General features: G+C 42.6%; 1 protein-coding gene across 3 annotated transcripts; it reads right to left on the bottom strand.

The window, feature by feature from the left end:
* Nucleotides 1-1,517: 1,517 nt before the first annotated feature.
* Nucleotides 1,518-21,733, bottom strand: LOC115145931 (ensconsin-like). Of its 3 annotated transcripts, XM_065004096.1 has the most exons (17): nt 21,127-21,733; nt 19,799-19,921; nt 19,310-19,384; nt 18,896-19,054; nt 17,535-17,698; nt 15,005-15,107; nt 6,306-6,425; nt 5,835-6,037; nt 5,345-5,517; nt 4,687-5,150; nt 4,352-4,505; nt 3,901-4,093; nt 3,636-3,740; nt 3,386-3,421; nt 2,877-3,067; nt 2,712-2,764; nt 1,518-2,377 (listed from the first exon to the last, which is right to left on the bottom strand). In XM_065004096.1, exons 1-17 carry the CDS (start codon nt 21,281-21,283, stop codon nt 2,367-2,369), a joined length of 2,484 nt encoding a protein of 827 aa, XP_064860168.1. In that variant the 5' UTR covers nt 21,284-21,733; the 3' UTR covers nt 1,518-2,366. The 3 variants fall into 3 exon arrangements, with proteins under 3 accessions (XP_064860168.1, XP_029543462.2, XP_064860169.1); XM_029687602.2 differs by lacking the exon at nt 19,799-19,921; XM_065004097.1 differs by lacking the exon at nt 6,306-6,425 and having other exon boundaries at nt 21,127-21,732.
* Nucleotides 21,734-22,738: the final 1,005 nt, after the last annotated feature.

Genomic DNA, 22,738 nt, shown 5'->3' with positions numbered 1-22,738 from the left:
AGTGTGTAACAGGACTTCTCGAGACCCTTGTGACACTGTTCTGTGACTTACTTCCTGTTTGTATCATCTGACCAGCTGGGGTGAGAGGATTGGGGTCAATTCCATTTCATTTTATTTTATTTAACTAGTCAAGTCAGTTAAGAACAAATTCTTATTTACAATGACAGCCTACACCGGCCCAACCCGGACAACTGGGAGTCCCAATCATGGCCGGTTGTGATACAGCCTGGAATCAAACCAGTTTGTCTGTAGTGACGCCTCAGGAACTGAGATGCAGTGCCTTAGACCACTGCGCCACACGGGAACCCAGTTAATTCTGCAATAAACAGAAATTCCAAATGCTATTTTTGTCAATTCTTTTCACTCACTTCGATCACATTTGGCCACAAAAAGGACCCCTGAAGATGTTTCAAATTTGAAAATGCAGCACTGTCCTATAAGTCTGCTTCCATTATCAGTAAACTAGTGATGAACGGTAATATGCATGTATCTAGTTTGTTTTCTAGTTCCTTGATTTGATCTGTGATTGGTACAATGATTGATAAGTGTATTTCTAGCATATATATATATATATATATATATATATATACATACATACATACATACATTTTCAAATGCTATACTGTGTCTGTAAGCCAGGTTGTTCCATTTGTGCTCTTCCATGTATTTTTCTTGTCGCTCGTATATCATACAGGCCATGTCATCCAACTATTGACACCACGCTACGTTGCCATCTCAGAATATATATTTATGTACCTCAAGATGTACCTGCTGGGGACTAGTAACCGAAAGGTTGCAAGTTCAAATCCCCGAGCTGACAAGGTACAAATCTGTCGTTCTGCCCCTGAACAGGCAGTTAACCCACTGTTCCTAGGCCGTCATTGAAAATAAGAATTTGTTCTTAACTGACTTGCCCAGTTTTTTTTAAGAATCAGGAAGTGAGATTCCAGCAGCTGGGCATTATGCAACCTCAAGAAAGTTGTTTTGGGACAAGTTTGCCAATCACGCTGTCTATGCCTCAAAATAGCACATTTCTGTAGTTAATATCTCAGTCAATAACATTACATTCTAGTAACTTCTCCTGAGCAAGTTAGTACTATTGGATTAACATAAGGGCAGGTACATGAAGTTATAGCCAAAAGGTGCGTTATGTCATGTTATTCTTCAGACTGAGAGGTGTCCGTGGTGATGAGTGGTAGTGTGCTGGACAAGCAGCGGAAGAGGGTGCATGCACAGACAAGAGTTAGATCATTCAGAAGCCTCCGTCCTCCTGACCTGTCCACTGGAGCCCTCTCTGCCTCAGGAGACAGACTGAGATGTGGGACATGCGTATCACTGTTTGTCCTGACTTGCCATTACCTTTGAACATGACAATGATTGCTGCGGCAAGTCATGATTATGATGGGGTGTGTTATTTTTGAGTGTTTACACTGGTGTGTATGGGTTTACATCCATATTGCACTGGTGGATATATTTATATATATATAATATACAGAATTAAAAGCTTTGTATCAGCGAATTTCTTTATTTGTTTTTACACTTTTGTACATTTTAATAAACAGGCTTACATTTTACACTTCAGACTCTTTTTATAATTTGTTTTCTAAAATGATTGCACAATTTCCAAGAAGGGGACTGCCAAAACACTTTGCAAGTGGTCAACCACGAGTGAGTATAGTACTATAAACCACACATGTACTGTAACTATTCTGAAAATAAGTTCCATAGCAGATTTATATATTCCACAAAAATAGGGAAAGTCAGACAAAGTGATCTTTATTTGAACTCAAAACTAAAGCTTTTATTCTGAGACTAGTACACAAGTTCCAACACACAAACTATCCTACTATCTGCAAGGCAAAGTGCTTTAGTCAACGCTTCGGGAATAAGCTAAAGCACATGACTAAAAACATCAGTCATGAATTGTGAAACAGAGAGAGAATACATCTTTTCACAATCGATTGCTGACTCCCACCGAAGCAAATTAATTTTTTAATCACAGTTTAAATCTACAGCTATGCGGCCTGAGCCCTCATTTAGACTAGATAAGACAGTCATTGCAGAAACACTGAACAAACAAGCTCCCATGTCAAGTGTGGTAGAATGTAGATAGTGATACCACATGCAGCTCGTGCCACTTTGGATTAAAGAGAAACGTGACCAAATGGTGGTGATCGACTCCAAGATAGGAAAGTCCTCCAGGGAAAAGGAGTGTGCGTTGGTTTCACATCACATGCGCTCTCTCAAAGTGCAGGACAGGAAAAAGACTGCAGTTATTTTTTTCTTTGTTGATGAAAGGAAAAAAACACCACAGCTGTGGAAAGATTCTTGGATGGGTTGTCTCCCCTCTTTGATCTGTACGATACTCAGATAACTTCTGAGGAGTATGTAATAGAAAAGGGTTAATATGATCAAATCAGTTGATTCACTTCATACTTAGCTTAGACTCAGAAGCACATGCAACAAACATTATTGAAAGGCCTTAACCTATGCAATCAGCTTCATGGGTCGAATCACACACAGTCTCTCAAGATTCAATCATCTATTGGAGTGTGGGGTGGTGATTTGCTATGGGGTTGCCCACTGCCCAGCCCACCCTTTCACTCCTGAAATTTGAACCATAAGCTCTTTCGTTCAGGACTCGAGTGTAATATCTACATAGCATAGAGCGTATAGATGAGCTGACGGAGGATCTGGTGATGAACTCTCACCTGCTCGCTGATGGGACTGGATCTCCTCCATGCCTGTCAGAGTTCTCAGGGACCTGAATGAATGAACCAAAACGTGCTTGTCAACAAATACAGTACATCACTTCTGATGACAATTCATCACAAGACATGATCAGACAGACAAACATAAATATACTGTGGATATACCTGCGTTCTTTGAAGGCCACAACAGGAACCATGTCTTCTGTGTCACACAGACCTAACTTGGACGGCTTGGTCCCTGTCCCGACCTCTTCTAAAGTGCCTTTGCTATTCTTAACAGGTTCAGTGTTCTCTTTTGGTTGGGCTTCCTCTGGAGAGGAGGAGTTACCGTTTGAGTTCCCATTCAGGATAGGCTTCTGCATGAAAACAAAATCATGTACATTTGGTCAAGGCAAAGGCAAGTTCTGTTTATTTTTAAAAGTAAAGTATGGTTAATAACGTTGGTATTTGAGGCAGTGTTTTGCTAAAACCACTGTACCTTTGGGATGGAGTTCTGCATGAAAGTAATCACATCAGTGTGGTCAAGGGCAGGTTTGGTTTGTTTTTTAAATGGTTAACAACTATGATACTTGTAGCAGGAAAATACAAGTGTTTTTTTGTTTCATTTTAAGCCAAAGATGGGTAAACATTGGTAGCTGTGGCAGAACCCGAGTGCTTCAGGGCAATGTTCTTACTTCTTTCCTAGTTCTCCTCATGATCAACTCCAGTCGCTGAAAACAAAAAGAGGTCTGTTAAAAGTCTTGAATGCTTTTATGATAAACTATCACCCGCTAACCTCCCTCCACCCCATGTATTGAAGTTCCCCATGAGCTCCACTGTACAGGGATCACGGTTGCTGCTTGTAGTCAATTGTACACAATATGGATCCACAGATTATCTTAGAAGCATTTCAGGATGATCAGAACATTTCTCTCTGTCTCTCACCTTTTTTCTCTCCTGTCGTTGTTCCTCCTCCTCCTGGAAGTGTTTTTCTCTCTCCAGCCTCTGCTGCTCTGCCTTCTCCCTGGCCTGGGTCTCCTCCTCCTCTCTCTGGGACACAGAGAACGGAAAGGTCAGAACGGGACAATGTCTTACTTAGTGTTTCAGTTATATATCCATCTATATCCTTTGAAGGTACATAAATATCTGATGGCAATCTGACCAAAGCACTTTCTAGCACTGTACAGTATTCATAGACCACATCCCTCACCTGTTTCTGGAGGAGAGCAGCTTCCTGCATGGCTCTGAGGGCTTTCTCTTCTTCTGCACTGGCTCTCTCCTCCTCTGCATGTTTCTGCTCCTCTTCCTCCCTCCTCTTCCTCTCCTCTACCAGCCACTTGGCCTCAGCCTCTAGCCGTGCTCGCTGCTCTACCCTCCTGCGTTCCAGCTCCTCTCTGCCTCGCCTGTGATCCCACATAACATAACATTTGCATAACACCACACCATACATCACATTACTATACAAATGAATCTGAACCTCTGAACACATGCTAAATGCCCTCTTGGACTCCCTAAGCTGACAAATAGGTCCACAAGACACAACTGCATACTTGTATTTTACACGAAAAGATTACTCAACAGATTGTGTTCATACTGGGAAGATTAATGTTGGGTCATTCGAAGGAGAGATGGGAAGATGTAAGGTGTCCCTCCCTCCGTACCTCTCAAACTCCTCCCTGCGCAGGCTTTCCTCCTCCTCTCTCTCTCTCTTCAGGCGGGCCTCTCTCCTCTTCTCGGCCAGGAGACGCGAGGCCTCCTCTGGGTCCATGGTGCCAGCAGAGGGCCTTGGGCTGGGAGTGGCTCCAGGAGGGAGGGCTGAGGAGGTGGACATGTCATAGGAGTCACTCTGAACCAAAACACACTGATCCAAATTTCCTGATTGTTTTTCAAAGAGTAGAACTGGATATTCTTCATTGGAATTGACCCCAACCCCACACTCAATAATACAATATCTGAAATGTACCTAGAAAATACATAGTAGTTGATGGTGCTGTACCTTTCACTTTCAGATCCAAACCCTCCTCTGCACTGCCTTCAGTACTAAGTGTGGTTTCTCTCTGAGTCTGAGGTTCTGGGGAGTGTAGGAATGGTTGGACCTGGTCCCACACTGCAGCTGGGGTCCTGATGGGCCGTGAGTTCCCAGGGGACAGGGTAGGGTTGGGGACTGGAGCCCCAGGAGAGATGGTCTGGCTGGCCTGTGAGTTACCAGGAGAGAGGTTAGAGTCGGGGACTGGAGCCCCAGGAGAGATGGTCTGGCTGGCCTGTGAGTTGCCAGGGGAGAGGTTAGGGTCGGGGACTGGAGCCCCAGGAGAGATGGTCTGGCTGGCCTGTGAGTTACCAGGGGAGAGGGTAGGGTCGGGGACTGGAACAGTGTCCTCCTCTGGTACAGGGTCCAGTTCCAGCTCTAACTGCTGTGATAGGGGCTGTCTGATCACAGCTGTGTGTCTGATCACAGGTTTGCTGGGAAGAAAAAAGAAGCGGAGAAGACTTTTGTTTAGATAAATAAGTAAACAACATCAAAAGGTGGGGGTTGGTTGCACAATATGCACAATATACTCAACAGAGTGATATCATTGTATGAAAGAAAGATTCCGTACAGTAGTTTGTGTGAAAACAACATCCAGACACAATAACAGATGAACGGACAGTCATACCGTTCTGGGGAGGGCACTGCTGCGCTGCACTGTGGGTTTGTGGGTAACACTTTCACGCCAGTGTTGGGTAGTGGGTTTGTGGGTAATGCTTTCAAGGGAGCATTGGGTATGTGAGGCTGCTGAGTATTCCTCCTGGCCGTCCTCTCATTTTCCTCCTGTTGTGCTGCTTTTAACTTCGTAATAAATCAACAGGCATGTTACAAGATTATCTTTCTGCAGAAAGACATGAAAGTGATTGAGGCTTATTGCCAATAAAGGGTGTGACAATTAATATAATTTACCCAACAATATGGCATAAATATGATAGTAAAATGAGTCAGAAGATATAGAATGGAATAGAGTCCGTTTATTGTCTTCCTCCAAGGACATTATTTCCCACAAGTTCGTACATTACACGGAGACAAACCAACAACACCATCCCACCAACCCAGTCGACCCAGACATTTACAATCATCTCTATGTTTACAATGACATTTCCAGTGGGTATTACCTGTGCCGCATTGATGGATCTATGGCTTGTACGGCTGGGACTGGGGGAGGTGGCTACCTGGTAGTTTGCCTGGATGATAGACCGGTAGTCAGCCCGGTAGTCTGTCCGGAGGTCTGCCTGCACCAGGTGGTGGTCAGTTGTGCCAGAGCGGCGTGGTGATTTGTGAGAGTTGGTGGCAGTGGCAGGTATGGAGTGGCATGAAACTGAACGGGGACAAATATGGACAACTGAACCAGTGCGTTTGTTTGTTTCATTGTTGTAGAGCAATGGAGTGAGGGTTAGCAAGTGATACAGTGAAAGAATGTAAGTGAGTCCAAAAATGGTTGAAAAAAGAAAAATAAGTAGAGTTAGTAAATGATTTACTTGAGAAGCCAAAAAAATACACTATTCACATGTTCTTTTTTTCTTAGATTGAGATCTGGTCTACATAATTTTCTATGAATAACTGCTATTCTACATTCTGTAGAGTACCTTCTTCTTCTCTTGACTGACAATTATGACTCCTGCTCCTGGCTAGGTAGGAGCAGGTCGGGGTGAGGAGGCGACTGACCAGAGCCCTCTCCCAGGCAGTCAGGGGGGAGCGGCGAGGAGCTACAGCAGCAAAGCCAAGCGTAGTGGGGGGAAAGCCAACACACAGGGACAGAGATAATGGTAGAAAATACAGGACAGAGATAGAAAATACAAGAAAGAAAGGGTAGGAAATAGGAGGAAAGTGAAGAGAAATGAGGGTTAAAAGATGTTACAAGGGTGAAAAAAAAGTTTGGTAGCATAAGGGTTAAGAGGATGAAAGTCAAAGAGACACTAAAAAGTAGTACACTAAATAGGAGTAGTACACTATATAGGAGTAGTACACTATATACAGTTGAAGTTGGAAGTTTACATACACTTAGGTTGGAGTCATTAAAACTCGTTTTTCAACCACTCCACAAATTTCTTGTTAACAAACTATGGTTTTGGCAAGTTGGTTAGGACATCTACATTGTGCATGACACAAATAACTTTTCAAACAATTGTTTACAGACAGATTATTTCACTTATAATTCACTGTATCACAATTCCAGTGGGTCAGATGTTTACATACACTAAGTTGACTGTGCCTTTAAACAACTTGGAAAATTCCAGAAAATGATGCCATGGCTTTAGAAGCTTCTGATACGCTAATTGACATCATTTGAGTCAATTGGAGGTGTACCTGTGGATGTATTTCAAGGCCTACCTTCAAAATCAGTGCCTCTTTGCTTGACATCATGGGAAAATCAAAATAAATAATTATAGACCTCCATAAGTCTGGTTCATCCTGGGAGCAATTTCCAAACGTCTGAAGATTGTAATTTTTGGAGAATTGTCCTCTGGTCTGATGAAACAAAAATAGAACTGTTTATGTCGAGTATCTCCCCAGATTGCTTAGTGACCATTCTCCTCTGGTATTATCAATCTCCATTCCTACCAAGGTAAATGGAGCATATAGATGGAGACTAAATTCTACACTCCTAAAGCAACCTGAATTGTGTGCATTCATCAAAGAGCAGATCAATATTTTTACTTTGACAAACAAACCCTCTGCTCCTGACAGCTTCATTCTTTGGGACACATTGAAGGCCTATCTGAGGGGACAGATTATTTCCTATACTAAAGGGCTGAAGAAAAAACAAGGTGCGGAACTGAGTGCCCTTGAATCTGAAATCTCTGAGCTAGAGAAAACCTACCAAAGAGGCCCGACTAAAGATCTATACAGGCTTTTTGTAAATAAAAAACTTAAATATAATATTCTGAACAGATATCAAGCTGAGAGGGCCATCACTAAATCAAAACAGCGTTATTATGAGCTTGGAGAGAAAGCTCACAAAGTATTGGCATGGCAACTGAAAGCAGAGGAAAGTAAAGAGGACAATTAATGCCATAGAAACTCTTACTAATGAGATATCTTTCGACCCTACTGAAATTAATAATACTTTTAAGAAATACTATGAAGACCTCTACACTTCCCAATCAAGCGATGATCTATCAGAGATCGACTCCTTTCTCTCCTCTCTCAACCTCCCATGCTTGTCAGGGGAAGACAGCGAGCGCCTGAGTGAACACTTCTCAGTTCCTGAATTGTTGGAGGCCATTAAATCCTTACCTTCTAATAAATCTCCTGGGGAGGATGGCTTCCCTCCAGAGTTCTATAAAGAATTTAGGGAGCTGTTGGTCCCCTACCTTATGGAGGTACTTAAAAAAGCCAGAGAAGACAACTGCTTTCCAGAGTCCTTCTCTCAAGCAGTGATTACTGTAATCCACAAGAAAGGGAAAAACCCGCTAAAGTGCGCCTCCTATAGACCAATCTCTCTCCTTAACACAGATTGTAAACTGGTCACCAAGATGCTATCTAAGAGACTGGAGTCATGTCTTCCCCTGTTGGTCAACCCAGATCAGACTGGCTTCATAATTAATAGATTGTCCTCCAATAATCTCAGAAGGTTCTTTGATATAATTCACCTTGCTAACAAAAACAAAATACCTAGTGTCGCAGTCTCCCTCGACGCTGAAAAGGCCTTTGATAGGGTTGAATGGCCATACCTCTTTCGCATCTTGGAAAAGTTCGGTTTAGGTACCGTGTTTGTAAATTTGATAAAATCACTCTACAAATCTCCTAAAGCTAGGATTGCTACCAATGGGATTACTTCCTCCTCTTTCCCTCTTTATAGGGGGAACAGACAAGGTTGCCCAATTAGCCCCAACCTCTTTGCCCTCGCCATCGAACCGTTGGCTGAGGCTATTAGAACGTGCCCTGACATACATGGCTTTGAGGTGGGCCCCCATACCCATAAATTATCACTCTTTGCGGACGACCTTATCTTATTTCTAACAAACCCAGAACACTCCCTCTCTCACTTGCAGATCCTACTACAGTGTTATAGTTCTTTCTCTGGATATAAGGTCAATTTTGATAAAAGCGAAATCTTACCGTTGTCTGTCTTTGACCATCATACCATCAAGGACAAGTTTCCTTTTAGATGGTCGCCTATGGGCTTCACATATTTGGGCATAATGGTGGATGGTAATCTGAACAACCTCTATAAACTCAATCTGGCCAGTTTGTTGCAAAAGGTGGAGGTTGAACTTTGTAAATGGATGGACTTACCTCTCACTCTACTGGGTAGAATCAATGTAATTAAAATGAATGTCCTGCCCAGATTTCTATATCTGTTTCAATCTCTCCCTATCCCTGTTCCCGCAGCATTTTTTTCCTCTCTCGACAAGCTGACCAGACGGTTTATCTGGCACGGCAAAATCCCTAGGGTTGGCCTGGATAAACTGACCCTTGATTACAGTCAAGGGGGCTTAAACCTCCCCAATTTTAGAAGTACTACTGGGCTGCACAGTCTAGGTTTCTGGCTCAGAGGTTTGACAATGGTCCCTCTCCCTCATGGTTGAACATTGAAAAGCTTGAGGTAAATGATGACACTGGGGCAGATTTGTTTTACTGGGACAGAAAATCTATAAAAACCATCACAGACAACCCTTTAATCATACATTCTGTCCTGGCATGGTGCAAACTGCATGAGCTGTTCGGACGAGGGAGATTCCTTTCCCTTAAAACCCCTTTATGGAACAATAGATTGATCCCTATGTTTTTCCAGAATAGTAACTTTAGACCATGGTCTGATAAGGGGATCACTCTTCTGGAACATTGTTACGGGAAGGGAGTTCTTATTTTTTATTTATTTTTTATTTCACCTTTATTTAACCAGGTAAGCAAGTTGAGAACAAGTTCTCATTTACAATTGCGACCTGGCCAAGATAAAGCAAAGCAGTTCGACACATACAACGACACAGAGTTACACATGGAGTAAAACAAACATACAGTCAATAATACAGTAAAAAAAAAATAAAAAAAAAAAAAAAAAAACAAGTCTATATACAATGTGAGCAAATTAGGTGAGAAGGGAGGTAAAGGCAAAAAAGGCCATGGTGGCAAAGTAAATACAATATAGCAAGTAAAACACTGGAATGGTAGTATTGCAATGGAAGAATGTGCAAAGTAGAAATAAAAATAATGGGGTGCAAAGGAGCAAAATAAATAAATAAATTAAATACAGTTGGGAAAGAGGTAGTTGTTTGGGCTAAATTATAGGTGGGCTATGTACAGGTGCAGTAATCTGTAAGATGCTCTGACAGTTGGTGCTTAAAGCTAGTGAGGGAGATAAGTGTTTCCAATTTAAGAGATTTTTGTAGTTCGTTCCAGTCATTGGCAGCAGAGAACTGGAAGGAGAGGCGGCCAAAGAAAGAATTGGTTTTGGGGGTGACTAGAGAGATATACCTGCTGGAGCGTGTGCTACAGGTGGGAGATGCTATGGTGACCAGCGAGCTGAGATAAGGGGGGACTTTACCTAGCAGGGTCTTGTAGATGACATGGAGCCAGTGGGTTTGGCGACTCGAGAGCGTACAGGTCGCAATGGTGGGTAGTATATGGGGCTTTGGTGACAAAACGGATAGCACTGTGATAGACTGCATCCAATTTGTTGAGTAGGGTATTGGAGGCTATTTTGTAAATGACATCGCCAAAGTCGAGGATTGGTAGGATGGTCAATTTTACAAGGGTATGTTTGGCAGCATGAGTGAAGGATGCTTTGTTGCGAAATAGGAAGCCAATTCTAGATTTAACTTTGGATTGGAGATGTTTGATATGGGTCTGGAAGGAGAGTTTACAGTCTAACCAGACACCTAAGTATTTGTAGTTGTCCACGTATTCTAAGTCAGAGCCGTCCAGAGTAGTGATGTTGGACAGGCGGGTAGGTGCAGGTAGCGATCGGTTGAAGAGCATGCATTTAGTTTTACTTGTATTTAAGAGCAATTGGAGGCCACGGAAGGAGAGTTGTATGGCATTGAAGCTTGCCTGGAGGGTTGTTAACACAGTGTCCAAAGAAGGGCCGGAAGTATACAGAATGGTGTCGTCTGCGTAGAGGTGGATCAGAGACTCACCAGCAGCAAGAGCGACCTCATTGATGTATACAGAGAAGAGAGTCGGTCCAAGAATTGAACCCTGTGGCACCCCATAGAGACTGCCAGAGGTCCGGACAGCAGACCCTCCGATTTGACACACTGAACTCTATCAGAGAAGTAGTTGGTGAACCAGGCGAGGCAATCATTTGAGAAACCAAGGCTGTCGAGTCTGCCGATAAGGATGTGGTGGTTGACAGAGTCGAAAGCCTTGGCCAGATCAATGAATACGGCTGCACAGTAATGTTTCTTATCGATGGCGGTTAAGATATCGTTTAGGACCTTGAGCGTGGCTGAGGTGCACCCATGACCAGCTCTGAAACCAGATTGCATAGCAGAGAAGGTATGGTGAGATTCGAAATGGTCGGTAATCTGTTTGTTGACTTGGCTTTCAAGACCTTAGAAAGGCATGGTAGGATAGATATAGGTCTATAGCAGTTTGGGTCAAGAGTGTCCCCCCTTTGAAGAGGGGGATGACCGCAGCTGCTTTCCAATCTTTGGGAATCTCAGATGACACGAAAGAGAGGTTGAACAGGCTAGTAATAGGGGTGGCAACAATTTCGGCAGATAATTTTAGAAAGAAAGGGTCCAGATTGTCTAGCCCGGCTGATTTGTAGGGGTCCAGATTTTTCAGCTCTTTCAGAACTTCAGCTGAATGGATTTGGGAGAAGGAGAAATGGGGAAGGCTTGGGCGAGTTGCTGTTGGGGGTGCAGTGCTGTTGACCGGGGTAGGAGTTGCCAGGTGGAAAGCATGGCCAGCCGTAGAAAAATGCTTATTGAAATTCTCAATTATGGTGGATTTATCAGTGGTGACAGTGTTTCCTATCTTCAGTGCAGTGGGCAGCTGGGAGGAGGTGTTCTTATTCTCCATGGACTTTACAGTGTCCCAGAACTTTTTAGAGTTAGTGTTGCAGGAAGCAAATTTCTGCTTGAAAAAGCTAGCCTTGGCTTTTCTAACTGCCTGTGTATAACGGTTTCTAGCTTCCCTGAACAGCTGCATATCACGGGGCTGTTCGATGCTAATGCAGAACGCCATAGGATGTTTTTGTGTTGGTTAAGGGCAGTCAGGTCTGGGGAGAACCAAGGGCTATATCTGTTCCTGGTTCTAATTTTCTTGAATGGGGCATGTTTATTTAACATTGTTAGGAAGGCATTTTTAAAAAATATCCAGGCATCCTCTACTGACGGGATGAGATCAATATCCTTCCAGGACACCCGGCCAGGTCGATTAGAAAGGCCTGCTCGCTGAAGTGTTTCAGGGAGCGTTTTACAGTGATGAGTGGAGGTCGTTTGACCGCTGACCCATTACGGATGCAGGCAATGAGGCAGTGATCGCTGAGATCTTGGTTGAAGACAGCAGAGGTGTATTTAGAGGGGAAGTTGGTTAGGATGATATCTATGAGGGTGCCCGTGTTTAAGGCTTTGGGGGGTACCTGGTAGGTTCATTGATAATTTGTGTGAGATTGAGGGCATCAAGTTTAGATTGTAGGATGGCTGGGGTGTTAAGCATGTTCCAGTTTAGGTCTAGCAGCACGAGCTCTGAAGATAGATGGGGGCAATCAGTTCACATATGGTGTCCAGAGCACAGCTGGGAGCAGAGGGTGGTCTATAGCAGGCGGCAACGGTGAGAGACTTGTTTTTAGAGAGGTGGATTTTTAAAAGTAGAAGTTCAAATTGTTTGGGTACAGACCTGGATAGTAGGACAGAACTCTGCAGGCTATCTTTGCAGTAGATTGCAACACCGCCCCCTTTAGCAGTTCTATCTTGTCTGAAAATGTTGTAGTTTGGAATTAAAATTTCTGAATTTTTGGTGGTCTTCCTAAGCCAGGATTCAGACACAGCTAGAACATCCGGGTTGGCAGAGTGTGCTAAAGCAGTGAAAAGAACAAACTTAGGGAGGAGGCTTCTAATGTTAACATGCATGAAACCAAGGCTATTACGGTTACAGAAGTCATCAAAAGAGAGCGCCTGGGGAATAGGAGTGGAGCTAGGCACTGCAGGGCCTGGATTCACCTCTACATCGCCAGAGGAACATAGGAGGAGAAGAATAAGGGTACGGCTAAAAGCCGTATGTCTTTTGATCAGCTGAAACAGAAATACCACTTGCCTAACAGGGACTTCTTTAGCTACCTACAACTACGAAACTTTATTAGGGTGACAATGGAACCTACCTAAGATGTCACCTATTGAACAACTCTGCCATGCAGACCAACCACTGTTCAAGACCATTTCCCGTGTTTACAATGCTCTTATGTCAGGACTAACACTGCCTGGGCTAGATAAACCCAGACTTAGATGGGAGAAAGATCTGGGTATTGATCTTGATGAGGATCTATGGAGTGACCTATGCAGGGATGGGGTTACATCCACATTGAACTCCAGATACAGACTGATCCAGTTTAATTTCCTCCATCAGCTCTATATCACCCCATCTAGACTGCACAAGTTCAACCCAGATATCTCCTCCCTATGTTTTAGATGTGGCTCAGATGAAGGAACATTCCTCCATTCCACTTGGCAGTGTTCAAAACGACACGGTTTCTGGCAGGGGGTATGCGATACCATATCCTCAATTCACAGGGTTGCATTCCCTTTAGACCCGGAGGTCTGTCTACTGGGTAACTTTACTAACACCAATCTTAGGCAAAGCCATACTATAAAGCTAACAGAAATATTGCTAGCGATTGCCAAGAAATGTATTGCCTTGAAATGGAAATTGGATTCCTCCCTGCCAGTTGTAATGTGGCTATCGGAAGTTAATAGTTGTATCCCTTTGGAGAAAATCACTTACTGCTTGAGGAATAAGTTAAAGACATTTTACAGAATTTGGCAACCTTTTATTGACTATATGGAGAATCTCCCCCCACATCTCATTGATTGAATCTATATATAATCCTCACATAATGTTTCACACGTAACGTATAATATGTAGCCTACGGCAGGTGATCCAATGTTCGTTATTAAAAAAAAAAATCTTATTGTATGTTTGTTTATATAATTATAATTATTTTTTATTTTTGTTACGCTCGTCTGATACTGTCACTTTGTCCTATCGTTGTCTAATATCTTTTCACTTTTGTTTTGAATGTTCTTAATTGGAAAATGCAAAAAAAAAAAATGTTTGGCCATAATGACCATTGTTATGTTTGGAGGAAAAAGGGGGAGGCTTGCAAGCCGAAGAACACCATCCCAACCGTGAAGCAAGGGGGTGGAAGCATCATGTTGTGGGGGTGTTTTGCTGGAGGAGGGACTGGTGCACTTCACAAAATAGATGGCATCACGAGGATGGAAAATTATGTGGATATATTGAAGCACCATCTCAAGACATCAGTCAGGAATTTAAAGCTTGGGCGCAAATGGGTCTTCCAAATGGACAATGACCCCAAGCATACTTCCAAAGTTGTGGCACAATGGCTTAAGGACAACAAAGTCAAGGTATTGGAGTGGCCATCACAAAGTCCTGACCTCAATCCTATAGAAAATGTGTGGGCAGAACTGAAACAGCGTGTGCGAGCAAGGAGGCCTACAAACCTGACTCAGTTACACCAGCTCTGTCAGGAGGAATGGGCCAAAATTCACCCAACTTATTGTGGGAAGCTTGTGGAAGGGTACCCAATACATTTGACCCAAGTTAAACAATTGAAAGGCAATGCTACCAAATACTAATTGAGAGTATGTAAACTTCTGACCCACTGGTAAAATGATGAAAGAAATAAAAGATGAAATAAATCATTCTCTCCACTATTATTCTGACATTTCACATTCTTAAAATAAAGTGGTGATCCTAACTGACCTAAGATGGAATTTTTACTAGGATTAAATGTCAGGAATTGTGAAAAACTGAGTTTAAATGTATTTGGCTAAGGTGTATGTAAACTTCCAACTTCAACTGTAGGAGTAGTACACTATATAGGAGTAGTACACTATATAGGAGTAGTACACTATATAGGAGTAGTACACTATATATGAGTAGTACACTATATAGGAGTAGTACACTATATAAGAGTAGTACACTATATAGAAGCAGTACACTATATAGGAGTAGTACACTATATAGGAGCAGTACACTATATGGGAGCAGTACACTATATAGAAGCAGTACACTATATAGGAGTAGTACACTATATAGGAGTAGTGCACTATATAGGAGTAGTGTGACATTTGAGATGCAGCCTTTATTAATTTACCGCTCTTGTTGTCGGTCTTCCTTCCTCGAGAGCCCTGGCCGAGTCTCTGCTTAATCCTCTGGCTCTTCTCCAAGGTCTTCTTCACCACAGACTCATAGCGCTCCTTCAGACCACAACACAAAACTCAGTGTCAGTGATATAGTAGTCTCTTCCCACATCCACTGTAGGTACTGAGTTTGACTAGTGATACAGTAACTTGGTCCCAAAATCCATAACATCAGATTGAGCCTTAAAATCGTTTAGCTTCAGATATGTACACAAAATGTGGAACACAGCATCTGTAGATTTTCTTCTCCGTGGAAAAACTGTTCTTATTTGAAAAAGCTGTAAAGAAACACTGATGCCCACAATAGACACCTAAACCGAAGTAACTGTTGATCCATGCTGACCCAGCATGCCGACCTGGAACCAACAGGACCCTGAACAACTAGGAATAAAGTGACAGATAATAAACAGTAGCAGCAGCGTATGTGTTGAGTCAAAAAAAGTTAGTGCTGAAAGGGTCAATGCAGATAGTCCAAATAGCTATTTGGTTAACTATTCAACTAAATATTTAGCAGACTAAGTCATAAATCTGCTAAATATTTAGTTGAATAGTTAACCAAATAGCTACCTGGACTATCTGCAAGGACACTTTTTGCACTAACTTTTTTTGACTCGTCACATACGCTGCTACTACTGTTTACTATCTGTCACTTTATTCCTAGTTATATGTACAGTACCTGTTAAAAGTATGGACACACCTACTCATTCAAGGGTTTTTCTGTATTTTTACTATTTTCTACGTTTTAGAATAACAGTGAAGACATCAAAACATGAAATAACACATATGGAATTATATAGTAACCAAAAAAGTGTTAAACAAATCAAAATATATTTTAGATTCTTCAAAGTAGCCACCCTTTGCCTTGATGACAGCTTCGCACACTCTTGGCATTCTCTCAAGCAGCTTCATGAGGAATGCTTTTCCAACAGTCTTGAAGGAGTTCCCACATATGCTGAGCACTTGCTGGCTGCTTTTCCTTCACTCTGCGGTCCAACTCATCCCAAACCATCTAATTGGGTTGAGGTCGGGGTGATTGCAGAGGCCAGGTCATCTGATGTTGCACTCCATCACTCTCCTTCTTGGTCAAATAGCCCTTACACAGCCTGGAGGTGTGTTTTGAGTCATTGTCCTGTGGAAAAACAAATGATAGTCCCACTATGCACAAACCAGATGGGATGGCGTATCGCTGCAGAATGCTGTTGTAGCCATGCTGGTTAAGTGTGCCTTGAATTCTAAATAAATCACTGACAGTGTCACCAGCAAAGCACCCCCACACCATCACACCTCTTCCTCCATGCTTCACGGTGGGAACCACACATGAGGAGATCATCCGTTCACCTACTCTGCGTCTCACAAAGACACAGCATTTTGGAAACTAAAATCAAAAATATGGACTCATCAGACCAAAGGACAAATTTCCACCTGACTAATGTCCATTGCTCCTGTTTGTTGGCCCAAGCAAGTCTATTCCTCTTATTGGTGTCCTTTACTAGTGGTTTGTTTGCAGCAATATGACCATGAAGGCCTGATTCACACAGCCTCCTCTGAACAGTTGAAGTTGAGATGTGTCTGTTACTTGAAATCTGTGAAGCATTTATTTGGGCTGCAATTTCTGTGATCTTGGGCTGCAATTTATGAACTTATCCTCTGCAGCAGAGGTAACTCTGGGTCTTCCTTTCCTGTGGCGGTTCTCAGGAGAGTCAGTTTAATCACATCGCTTGATGGTTTTTGCGACTGCACTTCAAGAAACTTAAAAAATTCTTGAAATGTTCCGTATTGACTGACCTTCATGTCTTAAAGTAATGACTGTCGTTTGTCTTTGCTTATTTGAGCTGTTCATGCCATAATATGGACTTGGTCTTTTACCAAATCCTCTGTATACTACCCCTACCTTGTCACAACACAAATGATTATCACAAACGAAAGAAATTCCACAAATAATCTTTTAACAAGGCACACCTGTTAATTGAAATGTATTCCAGGTGAATACCTCATGAAGCTGGTTGAGAGAATGCCAAGAGTGTGCAAAGCTGTCATCAAGGCAAAGGGTGGCTACTTGGAAGAATCTCAAATATAAAATATATTTTGATATGTTTAACACTTTTGTGGTTACTACTATGTGTTATTTCATAGTTTTGATGTATTCACTATTATTCTACAATTTAGAAAATAGTAAAAATAAAGAAAAACCCTGTAATGAGTAGGTGTGTCCAACCTTTTGACTGGTACTGTATACTACATATCTACCTCAATTACCTCGTACCCCTGCACTTCGACTCAGTACTGGTACCCCGTGTATATAGCCAAGTTATCATTACTCATTTTGTATTTATTATTACTTTTCTATTATTTTTCTATTTTCTTTCTCCCTGCATTGTTGGGAAGGGCCCATAAGTAAGCAGTTCACTGTTATTCTACACCTGTTGTTAATGAAGCATGTGACAAATCAAATTTGATTTGACCCCCCCGGGCACAAGAACTCACTGATTCCTCCTTCATTCTCTGCCTCCTCTTCTCCTCCACGGCGGTGCGCCTCCTCGCCTCCTTCTCTCTCTGCTCCTGAAGCCTTCTCTTCCTCTCCTCCATCTGCTGCTCATAGTGACGCATGGCCCGCTCCTCTCGAGCCAACCGGCCCAGCTCTCTGGAAACTACAAGCACATTTAGTTTCGTTTGGTTTATTCAGTGGTTCTCAACCTCCTTTGGTTATGGAGCCCTCAATCACATTTTGCTCTGCTCCGAAGTTCCCCTTCATGTAGGGTTGACCGGGGTCGGATGTCACACTTTTTAGTCTTGTGTTTATTTCTCAGCACCAGTATATCTTACAAGACTCTTTTTCATATTATGCATTTTATGCCTTGAGAATAACATGATATTTTGAGTACATTTGTGTATCTGTATGTTTGCACATACATGTGTGCGTGAGTGTCTGATGCATGACAGAAAATATATGTGTGTGAGAGAGAGGCAACGAAGGGGGCTCTTTCTAGCAACAGCACAAAAGTGCTTGGGATTTATTGTATACTGGCAGGGACAATGTTGACAATGCAGGTCTAGTGGCTGGTGCAGCCTGGTGCAGGTCTACAATTTTGTTTCTGGTGTCCTTTGACAGCTCTTTGGTCTTGGCCATAGTGGAGTTTGGAGTGTGATTGTTTGAGGTTGTGGACAGGTGCCTTTTATACTGTCTTCAAACAGGTGCCATTAATACAGGTAACGAGTGGAGGACAGAGGAGCCTCTTAAAGAAGAAGTTACAGGTCTGTGAGAGCCAGAAATCTTGCTTGTTTGTAGGTGACCAAATACTTTTTTTCCACCATAATTTGCAAATAAATTGATTAAAAATCCTACAATGTGATTTTCTGGATTTTTTTTCTAATTTTGTCTGTCATAGTTAAAGTGTACCTATGATGAAAAGTACAGGCCTCTCTCATCTTTTTAAGTGGGAGAACGTGCACAATTGGTGGCTGACTAAATACTTTTTTGCCCCACTGTAAATAGAAAATACCAAGAATTTATTTATTTAACCTCACCTATGAAAAACACAAAATTACCCTCACTTTAATGTTTTGAAATGCTGACATGAATTGACCAGGTGGATGAGTTATTTCAAAGAATTCACACATTTTAACTTAAAACACAGTGCCATTTAGATTGGGACTAATTAGCACTGTGACAACCAACCTGTGAGACAAACAACCCCGGTCTCCCCTACAACTGATCATTAGGCCTATGTTCTTATGAGTCTTCCCAAGTACCCCCTGGGTATAAGGCAAGGTACTCCCAGTGGAACTAGTACCTCATATTGAGAACCAGGTTGAGAACCCCATCATCATGGGTGTTGGCTACATACCAAGCTGTTTCTGATGCTCCTCCCTCCGCTCCAGAGCAGTCCTCCTCTTCTCCTCCTTCTCTCTCTGCTCCTGTAGCCTCCTCTTCCTCTCCTCCAGCTGTTGTTCATAGAGACGCCTGGCCCTCTCCTCTCGAGCCAACCAGCCCAGCTCTCTGGACACTGCAAACACATTGTGGGATTTATTAGCCACAAAAATGACCAGTACCCTGGTCGCAGATCATTGTGCTGTATAGCTAACTTCTAATGAACTCATTTGGAATGACAGTTTCCATGGGAACTGGCAAAAAGACAGCACAAATAGACATGGACCAGGTTCCTAAAATACTTTCAAGAAATTACAAAAATAAATGACAAACAATTGAGTGGTCTCATAGGTGTATTAGCTGTACCGTCATCATGTGTGGGTACACATACCAAGTTGTTTCTCATGCTCCTCCCTCCGCTCTTTCGCTAGTCTCAGTCTCTCATCAACCTTCAGTGCCTGTGGGCCTGGAATATTAGAAAATATGTCCCATTCACTCTACATCAAGTACATACATTAAACAGTATGAGTTTGCTGACATTACTTATCATGACAGGGAGCTCAAGATGGTTCTACTGTAGCTGAAGCTTGGTTCAAATGAACTGTCACTATTTCTTTCAGTCAGAAAATATGTTTACAGTTGGGGGACTTTTTTTTAGACTTAAAGTTAAGACATTGGGGGGGGGGAAAGGACAATGTCAGGTTACACTCAAACTTTTGTAAGGACAAAGCATGAAATTGATGTCTTGATAACGGTGATGCACGTCAGAGGAAGACCACTCATGACGGATGACCCACAAAGAACAAGCAGTACCCCAGGCACTGAGAGAGAGAGCGAGAGAGCGAGAGAGAGAGAGAGAGAGAGAGAACTGATGTATGACCTGCTGGGTTTCCATGGCTACTTGTGTTGTTACTGATCACAGCTGATTTGAGGGAGGCAGGGACACATATGACTGCTCTCCTCTTCTCTGAATTACGGGGCTTCATGTCGTCATTGCCTTTTTCTAAAACGAAATAAAGAATAAAAGAGAAAATGCTGTTCAGGTCCCTCTGACTTTTTCAGCTGACTCAAAAGGACTGTTATTTAGTCAGGATCGTTAATGAGATGAGAATAAGAAATGATAAGTACATGTTTATGACAAGTATAACTGCATCATTATGGTTTATACCTGTTGGAAAAGTATGAGACATGACTACCTCAGAAAAAGAGAATCTTAGTATAAATTGCTTAATTCTAGAGGTAGGTTATTTAAAAAAAAATTATTTCACCTTTATTTAACCAGGTAGGCTAGTTGAGAACAAGTTCTCAACTAGGTAGGTAAGTTCTCAGGTAGGTCATATCATTCCAGTTGTCAGAAAATCGACTGGTCGTACTTAATCCAGGCACTAAGCCTCTAGGCTGAATGCTAGCTGTTAATAAACAAGCTATTATAATGTGCCTGTTCCTGTTGTGCCTTGCAGGGGTAAACAAATGCCAGCACCTGACACAAGTCTTCATGGAGATGGCTCAAACAAACAAGCAAATAGAGACAGAAGAGGATAAGAACAAAGACATGCTTCAAAGGAGGTCGCTAAATAGTGATGTGAATTTTGGTGCAAGAGACGTACACCAGAAATGATCTTTGTCCTGCAAGAGATGGACACGCAAAAAGGATCTTCCTTGACACTCGACACTATAACAATGGGCATGAATGTATCTTACTGAATCGGGCCTATGATGAGTGTTGATGCTTACCACAGTAGAAATAGAGGGTGGATTCAATAAGCTACATCATTACCTCACTGTTTACAAAACAAAATGGCAGTAGAGAATAGGATGAACGTCTATGTAGAAGTACGAGGCGATATCAGATCATCTGATCCATGGACATTTCCAAATTCCCCTGCCGTACACGCTACAATATAAATCTAAGTTCAAAATAATGACTTCATTATCTGGCCTAGATACTGATGATGGATCATCTCCCCACTGAGGATGAACTAGAAGGGAGAGGTTGATTCTGGCTGGGATAGCCTGTCCTGTATACAAACACAGTGAACAGTAAAGCTACAATACCGACCTCCATGTCATTCCATAAACAGAGTGAACACTCCACAGCAAATCTATCGTACTCACCATATCAAATAAACAGCTACCCACCACCCTGCATCCCTGCTTTTCTATAAACACAGTCAAAAAGATATATAATATCAAAGCCACAGTACTCACCTCCCTGTCTCCCGGATCTGCTGTCCTTCTGGTTGTCTTGATTGTCTCTGGTAGAAAGCCCCTTTCTGTCTTCTTGGGATACTGGCTTCTTGCTGGGGGTCTCCCTCTGTTTCTCCTGTATCACGGCCATGCTACTGCTAGGCACAGAGCAGGGCATACCACAGCTCTGCCACACAACACTCTCCTCCTCCTCTCCTCCTTTTATATTTCTATTTTAAGATGCCTGTACTGTACCGGCGGTCGTCCTGGTCCCCTGTGCTCACTATGCAGCTGACCGACTGCCTCTTGCTTCAGCTGCTTGCTTATCTGGGCATTTCAAACAAATAGAAGAGAAAAAGGGAGGAAAAAAGCCCCTTTGGGGTAAACTGATAGGACCAGCTGACTTGCTGGATTCTGCCTGGCTAGATCCTGCATCCAGGTCCAGTGAAGTGGAATGCAGATATGCATAATCCAAATAACACTGAGAAAAATCTGTGAGAATATAAAAGGTTTTCCTCTCTCCCAGTTTCTATGAGGGTCCTTCACAAGCTATATTAGAGACATGGATGCTATATAGCTTTAGTGAAAAGCTCGATCCTCCTTTCTCTGGGGCTGGCTGCTGCACGGTTACTTCCCTTTTGGATATCTCTCACAGCTCAGACTCTGGAGTGCTACTCTGATCTCTTTAGCTACTGTCATGTACTGCCGTCCTGTCACTTTAATTCAACCCATCCCACCACCCACTGCTGAATACAAGCAGCAATAGACCCGCATCCCAAATGGTACCCAATTGCCCATGTGCTGCACTACATTTGACCAGGTCTCACGGTCAAAAGTGCTGCACTACATAGGGAGCCATTTTGGACTGAACCAGAGCCAGCTAAATGGATGAGAAATATTCAGTGCAGAAGAAATAGGGGAAGGAGGGATGGAGGCAAAGTCAGTCACTGGCAGGCAAATTAATCCATCTGGCCTTGTTCTGTGAGTGGTTGCCGCGACAACAGTGGTACAGTGCTGTACTGTGGCCTGTATCCCAAATGGCATGCTGTTCCCTATAATAGTGCACTGTAGGGCTTTGGTAAAAAAAGTAGTGCTCTACACAGGGAATAGGGTGCATTTGAGACATGGACATTAACTCGCCCTGTTGCACTCCACTGTTCTCGTTATGAATCTGAGGCAAGGGATGGAAGGATATTTATACCTTGCAATCCCACAATGCTTCACTCAAGCCTGAGTGAGTCAGCATCATCATCAACCACTAGATGGAAGTCTTTCCCTGTTGGCTGGAGGTGGGAAAGCCTCGACCCTTAATCAAACCATTCTAGAGAAGAATATAGTGAGTGTAATGACTGGCAGCGAGGGACTAGAGATGGCCTGAGTTTACATTTGAGCCTCTAGGAGAGTAGCTTAGCTTTAAGCCTCCTTCCATCTAGGGGGATTTCTCAATACTCTGCATTGTTTTCCTTTCTTAGTCTCTGATGAAGGGACTGGATAAAATCTCTTCTCATGTTCTGCATGATCAGTCATGGAGGAAAGGACATAGGGAAAGGAATCAAACTATTGAATAATCAATTTATCTTAGTCCATCTGGACACTTCAACTAATGACAATCTGCAACTGATTATTCATACAA

The sequence above is a fragment of the Oncorhynchus nerka genome, linkage group LG18, assembly GCF_034236695.1.
Source record: "Oncorhynchus nerka isolate Pitt River linkage group LG18, Oner_Uvic_2.0, whole genome shotgun sequence".
NCBI lineage: Eukaryota > Metazoa > Chordata > Actinopteri > Salmoniformes > Salmonidae > Oncorhynchus > Oncorhynchus nerka.
This window is presented reverse-complemented; position numbering and strand designations above follow the sequence as displayed.